Raw genomic sequence first — 23,577 nt, 5'->3', positions numbered from 1 at the left:
GCAAGCCACCACATGGGTTCTGGGATCCTAAGCTGGGTCCTCTGCAAGAGCAGCAAGTGCTCCTAACCACTGAGCCATCTCTCCAGCCCTGTCTGGTTAGGTTTTTAAAGGGCAGGCCAGGCAGCATGGACATTGTCCACTACACATGCCTGTATTACTTTGGTGGCAGTGGGTGGCAGTGGGTCCAGCAATAGCAGCAGCATTATATATTCTCAGCTGTCCTTTCCCCCGGTGGTTTTATGCATTGTAGATGGTTAAGGAAAAGCCAGTATGGGTGTTCAGACGTGCATTAAACATGTTGGAATATAAAACATGGATTTGAAGAGCTTCCAATGACTAGTCACTCAAAGTACTTAAGCACAGATTTAAAATGTAGGTTGACCTCTTTGTTCTTATTGAGTCAATAAACAAGGACACAAAGGAGACCCATCATAAAGAATTCTCGGGGATTTTCCTACTTTCCTAGAAAGATATGAAATTCCTAGTGCTCAGGACAATAATAAACAACAAAAACCCAAACCCAAAAATGGAGGGGGTAGGGATAAGTTAGAAAGATACATGTTTCTTGTCCTGCAGACACTGTGACCAGAGTTCAAGTTAAAAAAAACCCCTGTTGAAAATGCAGGTGTTAGTGATACACACTTGCCATCCTAACTCTGGGAAGATGGAGATGTGTAGATGCTTGGGGTTTTCTAGCCAGCCAGCCTAGTCTACTTGGAGAGTTCTAGGTCAAAGAGAGACTCGGTCTGATAAAAGAGGAGGGACACACCTGAGGTTATCCTGTGGCCTACACACACACACACACACACACACACACACACACACACACACACACACACACACACACGCATGTACACGTGCACACAAACATGTATCCACAACCACACGAAGATGCATATACTTGAACAAAACTGAGATACTTTTTCAAAAATTAGGATTGGCCACTAGTTGTGTCTCAAACAGAAAACCCAAGTACAAGTCATGTAAGGATGTTTATACATTTGCTAAAGCTGGAAGAATTAATCTAAGATCCAATTCCAATTTGATTAAATCAATCTCTAGATGAACAGAGACAGCTGTTGCACATCTACAGATCTGATTATATTCCCACAGGGATTAGAATCTTACATATAGAAGAGAGAAAGGGAAGAGTGCTAAACTGGTATGAAATTAAAGCTTGGAATCTTATCCTAGAACCTAAATGAATGACATTCTGGAACATAAAAGAAACTAACTTCTCTAACTTCATGTGCCTCTGAGGAAAAATAGTTATTTCTGAACTCAAAAGTAATTATACTTTTGACATTCTTATTTTAAAAAGAAGTTACAAAAATGACAATGAAAACCTAACTGTATTTTTATCTACCTGCCCGTTTCAGACGAAAGTAGGTGGGACGAACCACAGTGGTGGCAGTTTCGAGGAGGTCCTGAACTCCACAGCACATGCCAGCTCCCAGAATGCTGCAGGAGGCCCCCGGCAGACCACAGATGAGGAGCTGCAGTGCTAGGTCCAGTCAGCCTGGGCTGCTGGCAGCAAATCTGCTTGCTCATTTCCTGATACAAAGACCAAAATCCCACTGGGAAACCAAGTTTTGATATTGTTATTCAAATGGCCTCTCCCCAAAGTTTAATAAAATGATTTCCATTTGTGTTTGTGTTGATGACAGACCACTTGACCCTCACACTGCAGTATTCACAACTGTCACCTTTTAAAATGGCCAACTGGATTGGGTTCATAATTGGTCATAATTCTTGTCTGTGTAACTCAATGTGTATCTCCCAAACACGCAGCTACTATTAGCTTTGCTTTTTGCTTGGTCTCCACAACAGTGTGCATGCCTTTGAAGGCTGAGTGATGCGCTTGCTGTCAGTTTGAAGGTCAATAGGTGGCACTCTTTGAGACTGTCTCCAGCAGTCGGCCAAGTTACTACAAACTTCACCAAACTGCTTGTGACCTCTCTGGCCTCCATCAATTATGTACATTTAAGTCATTAAAACAATCAATTTTAATGATGACTGGAACTTTGATTTCTTTAGTTTACTGGGGCTACTGATGACTTAAAGTCAGTAGCAATGATTCTATAGGGGCAGGATAGACAAGTAAGACCAGTTGTCATCTAAGAATGCTGCAATCGTCACTGACTCTCAAATTTCTCCAATCCACCTAGGACAGTAGCTACTCAGGTAAGAGTATCTTAGAAGAGAACCACAGGAGAAGCTGGCTTAGAACAAATGTTCAGTTTACATGTTGTTCACATGTATGAAAATACACCAGTGCCCTGCAAACACTTTTACCTTTAACATTATATACTCTCTCTTCTTCACAATGGGATTCTGTTGGTTGTTTGGTAGTGGGGATGTAATCTATGGCACATTTGTAAAAATACACCAAAATCGGTCTATTAACTAAGATGGTTCACAATTTTAAAAACCCACACAATGGCCTGGAGATGCAACTCGACTGGTAGAGGGCTTGTCTACTAAACACAGAGTGCTGGGTTTGAATCCCCAGCAAGGAATAAGGTAGGTGTTGTGATCCTCACCTGTCGTCCCAGTACTCAGGAGGTGAAGACAGGAGACCTAATAGTTCCAGGGCATCTTCAGCTCTAGAATGAGTTCAAGAACTTGAAAAACTTCTGTTCAAGTTGGTGTAGCATGACAATCTATCCAGACCCATACATCTAACTGAAAATAAAGCTGGTTCATGGTCACATGACCTGTGAGGCCCAACACATTAGCACAGGGAACTGGGCTGTATACTTGATCCACAGTGGGCAGGTTAGACACAACACGTCTAGCAGGGGGTTCTGGCATACTTTGGCAAAAAGCCAACACTGTCTAGCTGGTATGAAGGCAGCACCAGTTCCCCAGCCGTAGTATGGTGGACACTTTTGTTTTTCACACTCAATTTCCAGTTGCCAATGGATTCCAAGTGGTCAGCTTCTGTGAACTCTCTGCTATCTTTTGAGAACCACACTCAGTACACTGAACTGTATCAGGGAGAGCACTGCCTGGTACTGTAAATGAAATCTTTATCCACCAACTTCTGTCTTACAGTTGTTTGAGCCTTACAATCTAAAAACACAGTATCCAAGTTGCATAGAAAAATATCCAAGAAAAATAATCTATTAATATCTCAAAGTTTCTAATACACTGATCAAAGCTTTTAATGTGGTCATCAAAATTCTGTTAATCAATTTTGTTAATAAACTATATTTGCTCCAGAACTCAGGAAGTGGAGGCAGAAGGATGGGTTATTCAAGGTCATCTTTGCCCGACTTTGTGAGTTTTATGGTCAACTTAGGCTACCTAAGAACAAGACTCAAAAAAAAAATAATCATTTCTCTATGCTCATATTTATAACAACTCTATTAAGTCAAGGGTGCTTAATCCTTCTGACCCCATAGTGAAAATTCCCAATGCAGGGAAATGACCTTGCACACTGTCATGCCTGTGAGCAGGTCACAGCACTCTGATGAGAATAATCACACCAGACACTTGTAGGTGGGCTGTCTCAGAGAGATGAGATGGAGCCCAGCCTCAAGAGCTCCCTGCTTCCTGAGCCTTCTCAGTTAGGATTGGCCTGTTTCTACTGGCTTTGCATGTGCAAGCTCATCCCCATCTAGAAGTCTTCTGTTTCAGTGATGCCCAGCTGTGCTCACCCATATGCATTCAAGTCTTCTACCAGAACTAAAGATTTGTCTGCAAAGACAGAACCTTTTACTAACAAATCAAATGATTCCAAGTCAAGTGGTGCCCAAGGAAGAATAACTAAACAAAATGTGTATTTCAGTCACCACAAATTCTGTGTGTGAAGGCTGGCAGTGGTGTGGGCACAGGTGCTACACTGAGTGGTCATATAGGGGGTCAGAGGCACTTGTTGGAGTTGGTTATCTCCTTCCACCATGGGATTGAACTCAGGTCTTCAGGCTTAGCAGCAGGCTCCTTTACCCACCGAGCTATCTTACTACCCCCTTCATTAGTCCTTTCAATTCATATGGTATAGGGTTTAGTTTATATCAAGTCAAACCAAAACTAACCACAAATGCCTGGGGCTGAATTCTTCATAAGGAAAATGGGTGTATTTTATCTCCTAATTTTGGACGTTCATGAACATTTCTTTGGCTCTGGTGATGGCCTCATAGCTGAGAGCAGAAGCAATCACATGATGATCACATGGTGACCCAAGAAATGAGAGAATCAGGAGCCAGTTTTTTTTTCTTTTTATAATAACTTCTTGAAAAACAACTCACTCCACAAGACCAGCATTGATACTACTCAAGAGCAATGCTCTCATGACATACTTTGCATTAAGTCCCAAACCTAAAGGTCACACATCTTATTGAACCCAGGTTTCTAGAAACTGAGCCTGGGCACACAAACCACATCCAATCCAGGTTTCTAGATCCTGAACCTCAACACACACACACACACACACACACACACACACACACACACACACACACCCCATATCCAACCCAGGCTCCCAGCACATGAACCAGGATATACACATACCATATCTTACCCAGGCTCCTATCATTTGATCCCAGACAACCATACTTTATCCAACCCAGGCTCCTAGCACTTGAACCTGGACACATGCGTCATACCCACCTGCAGCAGCAAGTCTCCCTTAAAGACCAGAGCTCCCCACTTTTAAACTGTGAGATTATATACATAAAAATACTGAATCCAACAGCCGTCTCTTTACAATCCACTTGAGCAGTCACTCACCCACAGCACATATCATCCTCAGGCTTTTGAGACAGACTGACATTTCCCAACACAAGCGCACAGAGAATTATGTCACAGTTGGAAAACATGCCAAGGCACAAGGAAAACAAGTGACCAAAATTTTTTTTTTAATTCAACCTAAGAATAATTATTTACTTTGCATCATAATTGCAGGACTTTTTATTCAGAAGACCAATCTGGGCAAGCAGAAAGAGCTTCCCAAGGAAAAGCAAAAATGTTCCAATATTTGTAGACACTACTGATGGATTCAACATCTTTCCTTCTTGAGCTTCAGTGTGTGTGTGTGTTTATTAAGATTTTAATCATAGTCCCATTACACTTATTTTTCAGAAATAAAGGTTAGGCAAAGTCTCATTGTGAACTCACTGACCACTTGGTAGGAAAATGCTAAACTGAGATAATGATGTAAACTGTATGGGGTGAGCCAGCAAAGGCTTCCAAAACTTCCAAACTGCCCCCACTTCACGAGAAACTGCAGCAGGCAGAACACTGAAAATCAAAGCCCTGCTCCATGAAAAGGCATTCTTGAACTGTACCTGGGGTTATTTTGCGTAAATTTCCAAACCTATAAACAGAAAAGGCTCCAAAATACTAATTGATTTGCCTACCAATCAGACCTTCAGAGACAGTGTTTTCATAGTCTTTACCTTCAACTTGGTAAATATATATACACATGTGTTGCTTTTTCAGAAATCATGTATCTTGCTTCCTGCAGACTGGGTATCCATGGATACTACAAAGAATTTCCAGAGAAACGCTGCATAGAATGTTCCATACCACCTCAAAAGCCTCCTTCCATTAGAAGGTGATGTTTCTATTAAAGGGTCAGGCCTCTTTGCTCATGCTGGATTACCAGGTAGGCTTGCATGGACGTCCATTTTTTCCTCACTTTTTGATGGAGTATACAACTAAAGACATGTGGAAGGGATTATTATTCCCATCAAAGAGAAATAAAAAGGAAACATAATGTTGACAGATACCTACTTTTGGTGCAATGACTCCAGCAGCACCCTTTATCACCCATTCATAATTGTTATAACCAAGATAATAAATCATAAAGAAAAAAGGAAAGGGGAGGACACGTGGCACTGGAAATATTATGCCCTAATTTACATCCTCAGATGATAACACACTGGGAAGGACAACAGACCTGTTAGCAGCCTTGGAAATCTACAGTCAGGGCCCGGAAGCACCACACAGTAAAATTAAACACCTGGCTCAAGCTGGGTGTGGAGCCACATGCCTGTTAACGGTCTAGTATTTGGAAAAAGGGGGACCTAAGAGGGCCTAGACCAGCCAGAGTGAAAGCTTCTCTCAAACAGCAACAGAATATGACCGTAGGGGAAGAACATCTCCCCTCACCCCTGGGTGAGGCTAACATGCACAGTAGAATTCACTGCTGCACCCAAAGATGAAGTATCTGTTCCTAAGTCATTACACTTAAATGTTCTACCTTCCAATGAATCTTCTCTTCAAGAATATAGGCTAATTAGCCCAAATAAGGTAACTTAGGACAGACAAAACAGAAGCCAAAGTTTGCAGTGTTAAATATTTACTTAATTCACAAAATAAGCATTCTCCTCCATGGCTTCTTCCTGACCACTTCCAGTTTGGTGGCTTCTTTTGGGGCCTGGATTATATCACATTTCTTGTTCAAGTCCAGACAGTGGAAAATAAAACTCTCATCTTGGGAAATCCTCAGACCAACAGTAGAAAACACATTCCAATGAAGCAGAGAAGAAAACAGTACAGCAGGACCGAAAGGCGCATGCTGTGCTCAGGAGCCCGGCTCTGCGGAAGCTGTGGCTATGCTGGCATTTCTCTCTGCCTCCAGTTCACAAACAAGCTGGAGTATCTCAGGGTGACTGAATTTTCCTGGAGGGGAAAAAGACATTTCTAGATTGACAAGAGAAGACATCCATTTCTTCAATATGCCCTCATGGCTATCAGGGGCTTTCTTCTGTGCGCTTGGCCATACCTCAAAGCCAGAGATCCTGGCACCCAGGAAAGGGTGAAGGACTTACTTTCGCCAGGGTACAAGATGAGAATCAGGTAGAGAATCATCAATAAGGCAGGACTAGAGGAAACAACATCGTGAAGCCCCTGACTGCATCTCCCAGGGACCATAGGGGAAGCTTGGGAGTGGGAGCTCACAGGGCAGTCCCATCTTTTTCTTCCAAAACTTAAATGAAGTAAGGGGATCCAGTACCTACATAGAAAATGGCCTGCTGGGTGGTGCTAATACACACTTTTAATTCCAGCACTCAGGAGGCAGAGGATCTCTGAATCCAGTATGTTCTACAGAGCAGAGTTCCAGGGAAGAAAGGAAGGAAGGAAGGAAGGAAGGAAGGAAGGAAGGAAGGAAGGAAGGAAGGAAGGAAGGAAGGAAGGAAGGAAGGAAGGGTCTGCAGGAAGACTAGGTATAAAGACTATAAATGTCCCTCTGGTTAACATCTCAAGTAGCTGATGTCCACCGTTGTCCCTGCTCCTCAACCCTCCCCAGGATTTTGCTCTGGGCAGTAACCACACCCTCATCCATTATAAATCATGACAGATACTTAGTATAGATGGCCAGCTAACAAGTCACTACCCTGCACTGCTTTGGTTCCAAAGCCATTTCTCATCTCCCACCCTCCATTTGTCACCCCTCAGTCACCGACTCTCCTGTTCCCCAAAGCACAAGGGTTCAGAAAGCAAGGACAGAAAAAGAACACAGAGCTGCCATGTGAATTAGAGAAAACAAAACAAAACAAAAAACAAAAACAAAGCTAGAGCCTGAGGACCCCTTCAAAACTGCTGTAATGCAGCTGGTGTAATGACTCAGCAGGTCACGGGACTTGTTGCCAAGTCTGTCAACCTGAGATTCACTTTTGAACCCACATGGTGGAAGGGGAGAGCCAACTCCCAAAAGCTGTCCTTTAACTTCCACATATGTGCTATGGCATGTCCCCATCTGCTATGAAATAAATAAATGTAATAAAAAATTTAAATGATAATAGACACAGTTTACATGTTTCCTCGTGCTTCTTTGACGAAACCTTTTCTTTGTTAATCATTTTTAATTTTTTTAAAGTGAAAATGTAATTATATCATTTCCCCTTCCCTTTCTTTCCTCCAGCCCTTCCCACATACTTGGCTTGCTAGCCCTGTCTTCATCTTGGTTCTCACATACCTGTACTTAGGAATGAGTCCTTTCCCTACACATCTGTCGCTGAGATAAGGAGAAGCCATTTCTCCAATGGGTCATGATATTGACTTACTAACTTTTTAATGGAAGCAATGAGCTGAAGTGCAATTGCGGTGAATCTTAACTTCAGCTCGGCTGTTGCAAGTCATAGTCTTTCTGGGCTTCAGCTGCTTTCTCAGCAAAACAAAGGCTTTGAACTAGACAACTCTTTACTCACTATTTTTTTTATTCTGCTCATATTTCAGTTTCTATTTTTCTACTGCAAATATATTACAAAGGAAGATAACTGTGAAGTGCATAGATGGCACAAACATGGCCTATATTTTAAATTATGGGTGGCATATGCTACTTGAAACCCAACTGTCACTGAAAACATGGGCCAGCAATCCATGAAAGTAAAAATGCCAGCTAGGAAACATCCCAGGCTCTGTGGCTTCTGTTAGAAGCACTTGGTCCTACTGCTATAATACTGTGAAAAGAGACTCAGACAATATGTAAGGAAGGGGTAGAGACTCCAAGAGGGGGAGTTACAAGTGTGTGTCCATGGAGGAGAAGGCGAACAGCTGTACTCCAGCATATACCTACCATGCAGAGCAATGGGGCCCAGCAGCCACAAACTAAAACTATGAGCCAAAAGAAACCTTCCTCATTGTAAGTTGGTCATCTCAGGTGTTTTGTTATGATAACTGAAGCTAACAAAAGGAGAGAGCCAGAGGGAGACTACCGGTTGTAGCAAACCGAGACCAATGGAGACTAAGCAAAAAAGGAACAATAAATTCTCACAGAGATTAGGAAAGGACACCAGAAACACAGGTTAACAGTGGGTCCTGGGACTTTTTAGGTCAGTCAAAAGTGGCAGGATTTTAGAAAGAGGAAAGCCGTGTGTTCTTAAAATAAAGATATCAGCCTAAGGGCGTAGCTCATGCACAAGGCCCCAAGTTTGATCCCCACTCCCCTTCTCCCTGCCCACCCTCCACAAGATGAGCTGATGCCTGTATGTACAAGGGAGGTCGCAGTAACAGTCCAGTGTAAACTGAGAGCCCTGTCTAGAGCAGAGAAAATGCAGCTGGAAAAGCAGAAAAAAGCAGCTTGCAACAGCTTCAGTCCCATGCAAGCAGTATTTTGCTATATTAATACTGTGAGCCAGGAGTGTTCATGGGTTTGGTAAGGCCCACACAAGGGTCCTGGCAGGTCAGAGAAAGGCCAGTCCTTGCAGCCCTCTGGGGGAAATAGAGACTTGAATGATCTTACAGGGCTCCCAGGAAATGGGAGGGAAGGAATATTTGAGGAAGCCATAGAACATCAATCTCTAACAGTGGGTGTGGCTCCTTGCTCTGACAAAGTAGGCGTGGCTGCTTGCTTTGTAAACCATCAAAATAAAGACAACTGACAGTGCAGGTGCACCCTAAGCAGATCACATGGATTCTTCCTGTATCCTTACACAGTCCTGTAATATAGGGCCTATTAATGTCCCCTTCTATATTGGATGATGGGATCTGGGGCCTTACACCTGCCAGGCAAGTGCTCTACTACTGAACTATATCCCTGGTTCTTGTTTTTGAAAGTAGAGTCTTACTATTTAGCTGAGCCTATCCTCAAACTCAACCCTTCTGCAGCTACCTCCTGAGTGCTAGGATTACAAGCATGTACAACACCAGGCTTTAGTACCTCCATCAAAGAAAAGGAAACAAAGACACAGACAGCCGAAGCGGTTTATTAGAGATTTACAGTTATATGTGGCATAAGCAGGACTCAAACCCATGCTTCATGAGTCCAGGGTCGTGCTATGAGGTGCTATAATGATGGTGACATCCACCTGGTGGGAGGATGTGAAAGCCCTATTTTAAGTCACTCACTATTTCTACCCCAACTGTTCAACTCTATAACTTTAACAGATCAGAGCCCTTTCACATGCTTTATCCCCCTCTGAAAAGCAATTTTGGACTTAAGAAAGGAATTTCGGTTCCCATTTTTGAGATGAGGCATAGGCTCTGAGACATCAAAAGACCACCAGCTGGCAGGTGGCAGAAGCAGAATGTGAACATGGTGCACGGACGTCAAAGTGCAGTGTCCCTAAGTGCCAATGGCATCACAACCAGCTATCCCGCCATTACCATTTTCTTTCCAGATGTTCTACATGAAAGGTCAGAAGAGGGAATCAACACGGCCATCAGTCCTCACACTAAGATTAAGTCTACCTAAAGCAAGCAAGCAAAAATGCTTATGAGCATGAGTACCTGCTGTGGAATCATAGAAGTCTTGAAGTCTCCCGGGTTTATTCTCCATGTCTTCATATTCCGAGGCCTGAAGAATCATTTCACACTGGTCCAGCTGCTTCACGAATCTGGCTTCTGCACTAGACTGGGTCTCATACTCCTAAGGAAAGTGACATACATGTAAAAGGTATGATTAAGCTGCCTCATTGGGGCTTCTAGGGGGTTTCCTATTTGGGTACCTGGAGTCAGAGTCATAGCACAGGGAATAAATATTCAGTACCAACTACATTTCTCCACTGTACACAGATGAGACATTTGACTTCAGGGTACTGTTTAGCACTAGGACCCCATGCAAGATAAACACTCCACAGATACTACTCAATGTACTGGAAGTCTCTAAGATGAACACATTTGAGACACTTCCAAATTCTTCTCTTCCTGTCTTGGTTTCAAGATGAACATTCTTTAAAAAAAAATGTATGTATGTGTATGTCCATGTGTGTGCAGATGAACATGTTTGTAATTGCTGTCCATTTGTTTCAGACAAGACAGGAGCTCTCATTAGCCTGTGGTTTTCTGTGTAGGCTAGAAGGTCATTGAGACCCAGGGATCTGTCTGTCTCTGCCTCCATGGACTTGAGACTGCAAGCATACCCTTCTATACTTGCTTTCAGTCTGCCTGTCTGCCTCCCCCATCCCTGCCTCCCCTCCTTTTCTCTAACATATCTTCTGGGGGCCAAACTCAAGTCCTCATGCTTGCAAAGCAAGCCCTAAGACCAGACCATTTGGTCCACTTGAGTTGAATAAACTAGATCTAGTTAATTTCAGGATTTTTTTTTTTAACTTGTACTTCTCAAAATTTACATTCTCTCTTCATTTCAACTCAGACTGCTTTTTCCTCTAGGCTAATTAATACCTTCACTAGTAACTTTTCATTACAGGTTTACCTGGGAATCTTTGTTCTACAGTAATTAGTTACGTCCCTAAGTCCCTCTGGGGACATTAGCAAGAATCTATGAATTTTACATACTGCTTGTCTGTGTTTGTGGCAGGAGATGGTTAATGCGGTGGGAGGGGAGAAGCATTTTTTTTTTAACCTTTTCTGTTCCCACTGCCCCCACCCTCCTGAGTGAAATGGGGAGTTCCAGGGGGCTTTCTTCTCAGAGCAGAACACATCACCTGCCACAAGTTCCAACTAATGATGCACAGGACCATTTTTCTATTAAGAGCAAAGTATTCCCAAAAGGCTTCCCAAGAATCCTCATTTGTAATTCCACCCAGACATGTTCAGATAATAATCCTGTCATGCTTTCTTAGCAGTGAGATATGATACAAATCACTGAAAGGTTTCTTGGGTTGTATTTGAAGCCTTATTCTTATAAAGGCAGCCATTTGAATTTGGTAAGAACTGAATTTTACACAGGGGAATCATTTAAACATGAAGCCCCGTATATTTTGCTTTATCTCAAAGGCACTTAAAAAAAAAACCTACATTTTATTTGTGCTCATTCATACTCATAGTTATATGTAGTTATATTAAATAAATTCAAGTTCACGATTTAGCCAAAGGAAACTGAATATGTCAAGCAAACCAATCTAGAATTTCTTTTCTGCTCATAGTAAAAAAAAAGTTTTTATGAGTGTTGGGAAATACAGTATATTGTTGTGCTGGCCAGTCCTTGTCAAACATGATACAAAACTAGGGCCATCTGAGAAGAGGGACTCTGGATTGAATTAAGTCCATCAGAATGGCCTGTGGGCATGTCTGTGGGGACATTTTCTTTATTAATGATTGGCTGAGAGGGCTCAGTCCCACTGAGGGTAGTGCCATCCCTGGGCAGATGGTCCTGGGATGCAGAAGAAAGCAGACCAAGCAAGCCAGTAAGAGTGCTCCTCTGGGTTCCTGCCTCTGCCCTCACTTCGGTTATTACCCTGACTTCTCTCAGTGCTGAACTATTGCTGAAACCTGTGGGCCAAATAAACCCTGTTTTCCCCGAGTTGCTTTTGCTCGTGGTGTTTATCACAGAAACAGAAAGCAAACTAATGCAACTGATCACACAGAGAATTCTAATGAATTTACAGAATACATTAAAAGGTGTGCAATTTGTTGTCTTTTCCCCTTAAACAATTCATTGTAAAGGTATTCTCCAATTTTATCCTTCAGCAAAAAAGCCTGGGGTCCTTGAGATGCCTCAGTAATGGTGCTTGCCACCAAGCCTGATGACATGAATTTGATCACGGGAACACAAATGGTTAGAAAGAATGAACCAATAACCATAAGTTGTTCTCTGACCTTCACACATGTGCTATGTCATGCATGCGTGTACACACATGCACATGAACAAAAAATAAATTTATTATTCTTTTTTAAAAGTCAGGATTGAACAAAGAACACTACAAGGTGAGAAATGTCCTGCCATTCAAAGAATTGCTGAGAGTGGTTTCTTCTTCTTTTTTTAAATTTTTTTTTTTTTAATTAGAAACAAGATTGTTTTACAAGTCAATCCCAGTTCCCACTCCCTCCCCTCCTCCCCAACCAGCCCCCCCAACTAAAACCCTACCTATCACATATCCTTTCTGCTCCCCAGGGAGGGTAAGGGTCATCAGAGTCTATCGTATCCTTTGGGATAGGGCCTAGGCCCACCCCCATATGTCTTGGCTCAGGGAGTATTCCTTTTTGTGGATTGGGCTCCCAAAGTCCACACCTATGCTAGGGATAAGTACTGAATTACTACAGGAGGTCCTAAGGATTTCTGAGGTCTCCTCACTGAAACCCACATTCCTGGGGTCTGGATCAGAACTGGAATCTAGTTGCAGAGAACGAGTGATGGGCAAAGGGGTCCAGACCAGGCTGGTGAAACCCACAGAAACAGCTGACCTGAACAACAGTGAGCTCTTGGTCCCCAGACTGATAGCTGGGATACTCATAGCTGGGAGAGTGGTTTCTAACATCAGTCCTGAGAGTGACAGGATAGAAGGGGAAACATAAAAGGCTTATTAATGAAGGGAAGTAGAGAAACGTGGCAAACAAGGGGATCTTCTTCAAAAAATGTCACACAAACATGTACAAGCTCATACAAAGCTAAAAAAAAGTCCCCACCTATATAGCCTCTGCTTCCTAGTTAAAAACAAACACACAAAGACAGAAAAGATGATCTGCTATAAGGTGAGGAGAGAGGCAGCAAGACAGGTGCTTGAAGGGAGCAAAGGACACTCAGAGACGACAGGGAAGTGCCTGAGTCCAGGGATGTGGCACTACGGTGGGAAGGGACCCCACACCGCACTCTGCCACCTGCAGGTGTGACTGGAAAAGGCCAATCACCAAATGACTCAGGCTAGGGTTTCCCAAGCAGCAGGACTAGAAGGCAGCCCTAGGTCCTGAGAGCAGAGGAGGAGGGGAGCAAAGTCCGGAACGTTGGCCCTGAGGGAGGATGTGCTCTCAGTGAAGTCTGCCTTTCATAGCCTCCTGGTGGAGCCTCACATTGCTCTACTCTACTCTGAGATAGATGGCTTGGTAACCCAACTGCATCTCCAATTGACTGACATCTGACGTACTGGGAGAAAAATTTCAGGCAGAAAAGAATCCTAGATGGGCAATTAGGCATTTAGCATGGAGCGCTGGCTCCACGGAATCCAAGGCTAGTCTCTAAAACATAATGCAGGTGGTGGTGGATGCTCATCTCTGATGCTCTCACAACACAGTGTAACCACAATAACAGCTCTCCGTGGTGCTTTTGGACACAAACAAAACATAATTTCACTTTTATGGTGAAAGACAAATTACAATCCAGGAATGTCTAACCCCCTTAAACCTCTAGCCTGGCAGGTGTTTTTGACACTGAACAGCTGTGGTGACCACACTTCAAATATCCACCAGCTGGTATTTTCTATGCAGCTAGTATTACCCTAAGTTCTCTAGGTACCAATTTCCTAAACCAATATCAACTGTCATCCTTCAGGTGTCATTTGCCTTGTTTTAAGAGTGTCATTCACATGTTTTAAGAATTAGAAATGGGGGCTGGGTAGATGGCTCAGTCAGTAAAACACTTATCTTGCAAGCAAGAGGACCTAAGTTCAACTCCAGAACCCAGGTGAAAAAGCTAGCTAGGGAGTACATGTGTGTAATCCCAGGGTAAAGGCAGCAGAGAGATATGGGAACCACTAGAGTTCAGTGGCTAGGGAGAGACCCTGTCTCAAAACAAAGGTGGAGGACACCCAAGGAATGACAAGTGAGGTGGACCTCTGGCCTCCACACTCACACATAAACACAAGTGAACAACACGTGAACATGAATGCAAACACATAAAGAATTATGGCTGGGTACATAGCTATGGACAAAGCAGCTGGAAATACAAGCACTGTGTACCAAGAGGTGTACAGGCACTGTGGTGCTAAGAGAAGTAGAGACAATGACAAAGAAAAGTTTCTATCAGCACAGAGGCATTTCTGTAGCAGCTGGGATACAAAACAACAGTAAATTAGGCAGAGACTATTAATATAACCTATGAAACTAAAGCATGGATAAGCCATGTAAGTCAGTATATACCAACCCAGTATGTATACTCACTTCCCAGAGTTCATATAGCTCCTTCCCAAGGTCCTCTGGCAGCAGCTGGGTTATCTGCTTCATAGCCTCCTGAAATTCGAAACCATCAATTCCATTACATTCACCTTCATCTAAGTCAATATCTAGTCTATAAAAGCCAAAAAAGGCTCAGATCCTTTAGAGTAATTCCCAGTATTCTACTTATTCTAAGCTGGCCTTTACAGGTTTTTTTTTTAAGTATTATATTCATTTCCTATTATTTTCATTATTGTAAAAACTTAAAATCATCACATGGAAAGTTAATCATTGTCATCCACACAACAGAAGTTATAGTTTTTGAGGTTCACAAATTCCCAGGATGCACTGCTGAACACTGTCCTCCTTATGACTTCAAGAGGCTGAACATCTGAAAGCACCGTCCTATCCTCTGATTATCACACATAGTATCAAGCAGCAGGACAACAACCAATGGGGTCAGAGTGACTGTATCCCCAGCAACCACTTGAGGAGATATCCTTGCAAATCATGTGTGATCACTCTGGGGCCTTTCCATGTTGTGTCCAGCAGAGTCTAAAGACACCTTTGTCACCACAAGAAGCTTGAGAGTGATCCAAAATCCATAGAAGAGAGGAGACTGAGAATGAAAAGGTAGACTAAAAGGTGTTCTTTACTCTATAAACACTTCTAAGTCTCGTGCGGTGGCCTTAGCCCAGTCTCTTCCGTGGCTTCGATCATTCTAGTATTCTTCTAAATAGCATGTTTTTAAGGGCACCTGGCTTCCCAACAGCCTTATATCCCTTCACTATCTCATCCTGTTTACCACTACCTCTACTCTGGTGTTAACCAAAGGATCAACTTCAGTAATAGCAGGGTCTTATATAAAATAAGACAATGAGTTAGAGAAAAGCAATGAAAATGAAAATGGGTATTTGTGTGTCTGCTTATAAGACATTGGAAGGAAAAATGGCTTATAGAATACATCTGCGTCTACAGCAAGCAGTATTTACCAGTACCAGTACTATGTATGCTCTTACAAGTGGCACTACCATCCTGGGTGGCCTGCTCACTCACACAGCTGTAGCGTCATTCCACTGAGTGGCATAAAATCTATCTTTCACTTGCATCCTTGTTTCTTTACTGTAAATCTCAGCAATATACTTGAGAAAACACATTTTTAGAAATTGCTTTTGACTATACTATTCCAGAAATACACTATTTCTTGGTTTTTTGTTTTTTTGTTTTTTCCTCAAAAGGCATCTGTGTATAGGTATATGGAAGTCCAGCCTTCTTGGAGGACATACTTAAACACTTTGCTTTGAACAGGAGTCATTTTCTGCCTCTTCTTAGCTGATTGGCCCAGCCCTAACCTGGCAGAACAAAACACAGCCCTCGTCTCCCTCACGCAAGCTACTCTATTCGGATGAACGCATTAATACTAACTTATTAAGAAGCGTCTTCAAAATTACCATGTTCTTTGGGAAATAAAAATACAACAAATACGTTGCTTTCCTCTTCAAATTGAGAATATTTTCTGGACCTAATACTATACATATCAATATAACTTGTTATACAATGAGAATTATACACTTTTTTTTTACCATTTTTTGAGGATTTCATACATAAATACTACAACATAAATCCATAACACTTCTATCTTTCCCTCCACTTACCCCTTCTAACTCCCCCTTTGTTCACCCACTCCCTCTCAAATTATTTTATGGGTGTACACACATGTGTATGAATAAACACAATCTTCTGAGTCCACCCAATGTTGCACATGTGTGTGTTTGTGTGTGCTCGCGTGTGCGTGCCTGCATGTTTTAGAGCTGACTGTTGGTTTTGGGCCATATATCAGGGTCTTGTCCCTGACCCTGTCCTCAGGAGCTTTTAATTACCTATAGCTCTTCCTGTAGAGTTGAAGACTTGTGATATTTGGTTGCCTAAATGAGACCTCCACAGTAACACAACTAGCTGAGAATTACATTTTTGAGACCTCAGCTAATATTCCTTATTTGTCTACCTTTAAAAATGATATCAACTTCACTGAAGATCCTGGTCATGAGCCAAGACCCTATTTCCGTACTTTCGCTGTGTCATTCATTCATAATTAGAGTGATGATGCCCCTAGCTTCTTCCTTTGCTAGCAAACTATGCCAAGAAGTTGCTACCACTGAACTGAGCTCAGCTCTCACCAAATCCACAATTTTTTTTTACCAGTTTCGTGGTAAGCACCTGCAAGGCTGGCACCCTGAAAGACACGGCTGGGTAGTGTGGTGGCTCACTCAGATTCTAGATCCAGTTGGCTTGGCCTTTACTAACTAACTGAACATCCTTGATTAGGCCACTTAGCTCTTTCATCTTGCAGTTTTCTCATTTGCAAGATGGTACTTTCCTAAGAGGGATGTATGGTCTGAACGTGTACACACACAGTCCTTATAGCTCAGCCTGAGTCCTCTGTAAACGTTCACTTTGATTTTGCACTTTCTCTACCTTCCAAATGTTCCCATGATAAAGGTCCATTCTTCTCTTCTCACCTAGCCACTTTGCTCCTCATAGATTTGGGCATATCACGACTCTGCACTCCATTGAACAAACTTCTCTCTTTGCAAGAGTACAGCTGGTCACTGCTATATTCAGCCTCTGAGCCCAGCCACTTAATCCTCACGGGCCACGTTACAACACTGGTGAGCTTGGGTTATCTATAATGAAGGTCCATGTTGTCACGGTGGAAGAAGGGAGTTAGACTACAAGCGTTGTTTTTGGCCCCCTTGCCAAGTTGTGTCTTCTATGCCCTCATTCTGCCTTTCATCCTAATATCCAATGTCCTCTAAAATAGTCATCCTTCAGTTCACCAAGTAGTCCCTGCCCCTCCTTCAAGCTTAAATCCTGGCTAGCCAGTCAAGAAATTTCTGGGCAAATCATGTTTTTGGTTCACATTATGCACATTTCTCCTGAGGCCAAGAAGCCTTCATTTAATTATCTTAATGCATGGCTCAGAGAGACAAATCTCGTTCACAAACACCATCTGTATAAGGAATCCCAACCTTCCTGTGCCCAAACCCAGATCAGCAGCAGGAAGACCTAAGGGCGAACCAGCTCTCTCCACAGCCTGGGTTTCTCGGCCAAGAACTAGATGTTCCTGAAGATGTGTCCCTAGTCCTTCTGCCTCTGACATTTATTCCTCTGTGAATCAGCAGTAGTGGGCAGCAGCAAGGACAACAGGGGCCAGAAAGGCTTTTTTTCCTAAGCAGAATATGGCACAGAAAAAGATGGCAGCGCCTTGCCATCCTCCCTTGGGCGACACAGATCAGGACCCAACCTGTCTGCAGAGACTTCGGTTTTCTCCTCCCCCAGTGGTTGCAGTTCCTTTACAGTGTCTGTGGTTCTTTTCTGGAAGTTTCTGGCATGCTCTTACATGGTGAAAATCCTTGTGTACTTCCAGAGGGACAGCAACGCTCTTCTCTATCATATTTCCCTGTGCCTGCTCCTCAGTCTAAGGCCATGGTAATCTTCAGCGTGGCTTTTCACTTTAATGCCCATATTTATACAGCAATGACACCAACATCCTCCAGCCAGCTTCATGACTGAGGAGTTTTTCTCTGTCCTCTTAATCCAGGGGACACTTCATTACCCCTTATCCTCTGGTTCTAGTACCAATTCCTTTCTACAACATGGAATTTCAGCAGCACGCTTTCTTTCTGTATGCATTCTGTCAAGAAACCTAAGAATTCTTTTCACAACAGTCTAGACCTATATTGAGAAACAGTTCCTTCTATCATGACATGCAGGCTATATTTTGGACCTGTCCTTTGGGAAGAAGAGGGATGGTTGACACTGCCGTATACTATCCCCAAGGTGCCCATATTTTAGGGTGGGTTGAAACCTATATTATCTCTACTTTATGGGATCTTAGCCCCATTGACTATTCAACTGCAGTCTCCATCAGCTCAGAAAACAGCTACTTAAGCCTACTTTCTCTATTAAACCATCTCATTAAAGGCTTCCTCACTAGATAAGTTAGCACCGATCTCAAAGGCCTATAGGAATAGTCATTCACAGTAATGGTTGCACTGGGTTCCACCCCTTCAGCTTTAAAAGGTGAAAGAGCGAGGGGTGGGGGAGGTAGGGATGAAGGGGAGCCTCCTTCCTGGGTTTACCTGCCTTGATCTCAAAATTGTCTCTTTTTAGCCCTGCGCTGTGTTTAGAGCTTCTGTCCACTGACCTTGATTTAGGATCTTATTAGTGCTACTTATTTCTATGAATGCAAATGTTTTCTTTACTTTTTAAATTTCTAGCCTCTAAAGGACTAATTTAAAATTTACTAAATAGCAATATAATAATAAATATGTTTGTGATTTAGAGAATTTCTCCCCAAATAGTTTAAGTTGGTGGGCTGGGGATGTGTGATAATTTCCACAACCTGCCTTAAATCCCAGATATTTCTATTATTCTAATGAAAGCTATGCCATCTACCTATTCATGCTAACAAGAATTGAAGCCAACATGATTATTTGTTGCTGTGTCAAACAAGGCTGGAACAGGGATGTAGCCCTATTCTTATATAAAACAATGCTGAAAATAAGCTAAAACCAATTTCCTGGCCAAGACACCCTTGCTCAGAGAAGACTGTTCTCTCCTAAAAACAGATGGTGTAGGTAACACTTGAGACTCTCTTGAAGACCTGCCCTCACGATTCCCACCAGGTCTAAGCTATTAAGTACCAAACCGTAAACAGACTCAGCTAGTTGTCTATCACCAGATGAGCTCCGTCGAAACATCTTGGTCCTAAAAATCTAAGCACACCCTCTCCGACCCTCTTCACTTTAGCAACAGGTTTCCTGATGGTCTTTTGCAGAGTCAGTGGTCGGCACCAACCTCTTCTCGCCTGTGCTTTTCTTCTTTGGGGATGTTATCTGCTGGTGCTATGTCCCCAACGATGCACTCTGCCATGTCGTGAACCAGGGCTAGGCGTATACATCTGACCGGGTAAGAAATGGTGAAAAATTACACAAAATTACATTCACTACAAATTTCTTTTCCACACTATTTTCAAATTTAATAATGTGTTTTTTCTTTCTTCCCCACTCATAGAATATTTTAATACAACATTTTCTAAGGTAATTATATTCCACCAGCCTACACTAATTATGAACCAAAATTGCTTGTGAATATTTAACACAATACTTGAGCGTATAGCGCAAACTGAATTTTTCTTTTAATGGTTGATTGCATAATTCTCACTTTAAGAAGTTCCTAACTTCAAATTACAAAGCCAGGAAATGTTTTACTTATACAAAATTTAGAATCAATCATTTCCTCCAATGTCCTAGTGCCAAAATGATCTATACATAGGGTATTGGATGCATCTGAACAGAAAAGGCTTTGAATTTGGCTGCCGACCTTACTAGCTACAGAAGTTTACCAAATTAACTTACTTAATTTAAATGCTTCCCTTTCCCACCCTTCGTTTTATAATGTAAAATGGGTAACAGGGACTTCTAGCTTATGGAGTATTGGTCTACCATTCACAAGGCCCTGAGTTTGATGCCCACCATCTTTAATAGGGTGTGGAGATATGAAAATTACATTTGATAAATCATGTTCTTGCTCCACATTGGTCATTTAACATGTGGCTTTGGTTATTAGTCTTCGATAATATTTCTCAGAATGACAGATACAAGTAATGAGGTAGATGCCCCAGAAGGATGGGCTGTTTTTCAGTCCCACTAATCAACAAGAGGCTTCAAAGCCTCCTAGGTTTCCCTGTCTCCAGTTTCTTTCTAGTCCAGTTCAAATATCAGACTGAGTTCATATCAAACTGACTTCACTTTTGTTTTGTGCTTTTTTTTTCTGCCCCAAATCCCCCATGTTCCACACCATCTTCAGAGCAATAGGACTCCCTCCGCTCCCCAGGAACACTTTGCTGTAGTCAACCTGACTTCTGTTTTTCCAAAGTACATTGTACCCTCCCACCCACCCCACCCCATCCCAGGGCTTTGATTCTGGCTTCTCTGCATGGAGTGCCCTTTACTACTTCTGACCTGTGCCAACCCTTCAGAACTCACCTCAGCCACCATCTCATCCATGGAGACCAAATGAGAGCAGGCCATCTCCCCAACTACTAGAAAAACTGTCTAATTCCCTACCCTAATTATTTTGTGAATTTTATTGAAGCCACGTCAGGCCTGAGCAATAATTTGCTGTCTTCTATGTAAGCCTTTGCCCTGTGGGTTCTCAAGTACTTTAAAGGCTTGCTGATTAACTAAAGGGGGTGCCTCTCTATAGCATCTATATACTTTTTACCACACAACCTCAACAGCATGGCCTCGCTAATGGCTACCACTATTCATAAAAGCAAAATAAACACTACTGCAACCATAGCATTTTAAACATACCTTCAAGGCCCTAATTTCTCATTTGTTTCCACGGAGACCAACACACATACACTCTGTCGACTGTTGTTTACAACTGAAGGAATCCTCACAGAGTCCAGAGACCTTCGAAAGCATCACTGTTGCAACAACTTACCGATCCTTGTTAAGGTGGTCATCTCTGGTCACCATAGCCATAACTGCCATCCGATACATGTGATCTGACACACTCTCTGGCTTTTCCACATTTCTGTATACCCAGCCCGTCCGTGGGACTCTCTAATGAAGAAGATAAGGAATTAAACAGAAATCACCCCTGGAAACAACCACACAACCAACAGGGGCTCTTAAAGACAATGCCAGGGGATGGCCACAGATTCACTGAGGCCTGGTTTCAAACTTATTTTTAAAAATGCTTTATTTATTAAAACTAATAATGATCCACCTCTGAGATCAAACTAGTGGGAAAAATGCAATTCACAAGTAAAGTCCAAATGTCATCACTACGGGCCAAATACAAAGTTTTTAGAAATAAAAGCAAAACTGGTGATAAGCCTGGTGGTGCATAGCTGTAACCCCAACATTCAATAGGTGAAGGAGACCCGAGTTCCAGGCTGCCAGCCTGTGCTACCAACCTCTTCTCAAAACCAGTACTTTGTAGTTAGGAAAAATACAAAGCAAAGCCCTGCGTTTTTCTGAACTACAAGAACAGTGGGTTTTGCTATCTAGAAACCCATTTCACACAAAAAGAAAACAATAGAATGTTTTGTACATAAACATGTGACAGGCTACCCCATTCTGACCTAGAAGGACTGGAGGAATTTCTGTTTCGGTCAAGAATTTTATTCAGGACATGATGTGATCATGTGAGTCTGCACTTTCCCTGGGAGTTCAATGCTTCTAAAGAATTTCACGAACAGTAGTCACAGTTTCGGGGAACCGGTGATCTGGGGCTGTAGGAGACTCTGCACAACCTCTGCCAGGCGAGGGCTGGTGCACGCTGAAACTGTATTACAGAAATGGTCATGCCGGAAGTCCCAGCAACAGGGGAAGGTCTCCACTGCTCATGTGCAGGACTCCCTGCCTTCCGCTGAAGCTCGGCTGCATGGCTCACGGCCTGGGTAGTGGGGGCCAGGGCCAGAGCTGGCGGCGCGGGGCCCGGGACGTGCACGGGTCCCGGGTGGAGCCCCAGCCGTCGGCTTGGTCCCCGCCAGCGCCTTCCCGGCACATCCAGGCTGCGCACCTCCGGCTGCGCGAAGGGAGGCGGCGTGGGGCCGGAGCCTGAGCCCCAACCTCCGCCTCCCGGCCAGGCCGCACCCGCTCGCTCACCTTGAGCTGCCCGACCAGCCGCAGAAAACGTAGCAACCCGGCTCCGTGGCCCAAAGAGGCCGAAGCCATGATGGAGAGCACCTGAAGAGCAGCCGGCAGCAACTCTCCGCCCTTAGGCCCCACCCTCCGCCCCGCCCACCTTCGGCTCCTCCCCACCCTCCCTGCTCCTCCCCGCCCATAGGCTCCTCCCCCATTTAGGCTCCTCCCCCCGCCTTAGGCTTCTTCCCTCCCTCCCCCCTTCCTCCCTGGGTGGGACACCTTCTCCGTGTGGAAGGCCAGGGCTTGGACTTTGCATAGTCTGTGCTCAAGTAACCACTGTCTGCTTTCACCTTGGTGGTAGTTCGATGCTAAGGGCAGAAGGGCCCCAGGAGGAAGAGGCTGGATAATTACTTGCGTCTTAGAAGTTCAGTGTCTGCTTGGCGGGAGCTCTAAGGAGCTCCACGTACAGGCTGAATATCCATAACCAGTTTAACAGAGGCACTGGGCACAGCTATGGAGGGAGGAAATGAGTGTCAGATGTACCGGGCGACTTTGGAGGAGGCAGAAAATGGGCTAGGAAGAGCAAGCTCGTGGTGAAATCACAACCTCTTTAATACCCCAAGTACTGAAGCACACTTCCCCCCCCCCCCCCCCCCGCCACACACACACAAATAATTATCGGCATCTGCTTGGACCATGACTTGTTTCCATTGACAACTGAACAGTCAAGCTTTTAAAGGCAGTTAATGGATATGGACAAGATTCAAGGAGAAATGGAAGTGAGGGAGTATCTGTGAATAAAAAGAAATTCAATTTTATATGTAGCAGGTCGGCTTATTAATATACTTGTGATGGTTCTGATAGGTCAGGCATCTCTGTCCTTGTTTCTTATTACATAACATACCTGCCATGTCTTCCATTTGGGCCAGACTACTGTACCAGGCAGGAACTATTCTAGAAAATTTTGCATCCACCATTGTGCATATAGTCAGTCATCCTAGCAAAATGTTGGTATAGAAAGTTGCTCCGTAGAGTCTATGGAACCCTGAGCCAGCATCCGTGAGCAGTACCCAGGATTATAGTCAGCTCCATTGACAATGTTGGAAGTGGGCTATGGTAAAGTGATGGAGCACTTGCATGGCCGAAGCCCCAGTTAATCTCCAGCTCTGAGGGTGGGTGAGTAATTTATCACTAT

General features: G+C 43.4%; 2 protein-coding genes across 4 annotated transcripts in view; one reads left to right on the top strand and one right to left on the bottom strand.

Annotated features, from left to right (window-relative positions):
• The window catches only part of Tpd52l1 (TPD52 like 1), a 38,487-nt gene extending 36,979 nt beyond the window's left edge, over positions 1 to 1,508 (top strand). For all 3 annotated transcript variants that reach the window (XM_035440340.1, XM_035440338.1, XM_035440339.1), the window contains one exon: positions 1,380 to 1,508. In XM_035440340.1, coding sequence (XP_035296231.1) covers positions 1,380 to 1,508 — 129 coding nt within the window. The remainder of the gene's footprint in view (positions 1 to 1,379) is intronic.
• Positions 1,509 to 6,290: 4,782 nt separating this feature from the next.
• Hddc2 (HD domain containing 2) lies at positions 6,291 to 22,537 on the bottom strand. Its single transcript, XM_027398434.2, has 6 exons — positions 22,404 to 22,537; positions 21,232 to 21,353; positions 19,579 to 19,681; positions 14,725 to 14,793; positions 10,180 to 10,318; positions 6,291 to 6,630 (listed from the first exon to the last, which is right to left on the bottom strand). Exons 1-6 carry the CDS (start codon positions 22,470 to 22,472, stop codon positions 6,533 to 6,535), a joined length of 600 nt encoding a protein of 199 aa, XP_027254235.1. The 5' UTR covers positions 22,473 to 22,537; the 3' UTR covers positions 6,291 to 6,532.
• Between the last annotated feature and the right edge of the window lie 1,040 nt (positions 22,538 to 23,577).

This window comes from Cricetulus griseus, chromosome 2, assembly GCF_003668045.3.
Source record: "Cricetulus griseus strain 17A/GY chromosome 2, alternate assembly CriGri-PICRH-1.0, whole genome shotgun sequence".
In the NCBI taxonomy this organism is placed as follows: domain Eukaryota; kingdom Metazoa; phylum Chordata; class Mammalia; order Rodentia; family Cricetidae; genus Cricetulus; species Cricetulus griseus.
Note: the sequence above shows the minus strand (reverse complement) of the source record. Positions and strands in the feature narration are given on the sequence as shown.

What these genes read in the sequence shown, in the direction of transcription:
- Hddc2 (XM_027398434.2), bottom strand. Translation starts at nt 22,472, where the DNA reads ATGGCTTCGGCCTCTTTGGGCCACGGAGCCGGGTTGCTACGTTTTCTG. An exon ending in GGCTGGTCGGGCAGCTCAAG is followed by an intron (nt 21,354 to 22,403) that starts GTGAGCGAGCGG and finishes CTTCTTCATTAG; the next exon opens with AGAGTCCCACGGACGGGCTG. An exon ending in AGCTATATGAACTCTGGGAA is followed by an intron (nt 10,319 to 14,724) that starts GTGAGTATACAT and finishes CACTTTCCTTAG; the next exon opens with GAGTATGAGACCCAGTCTAG.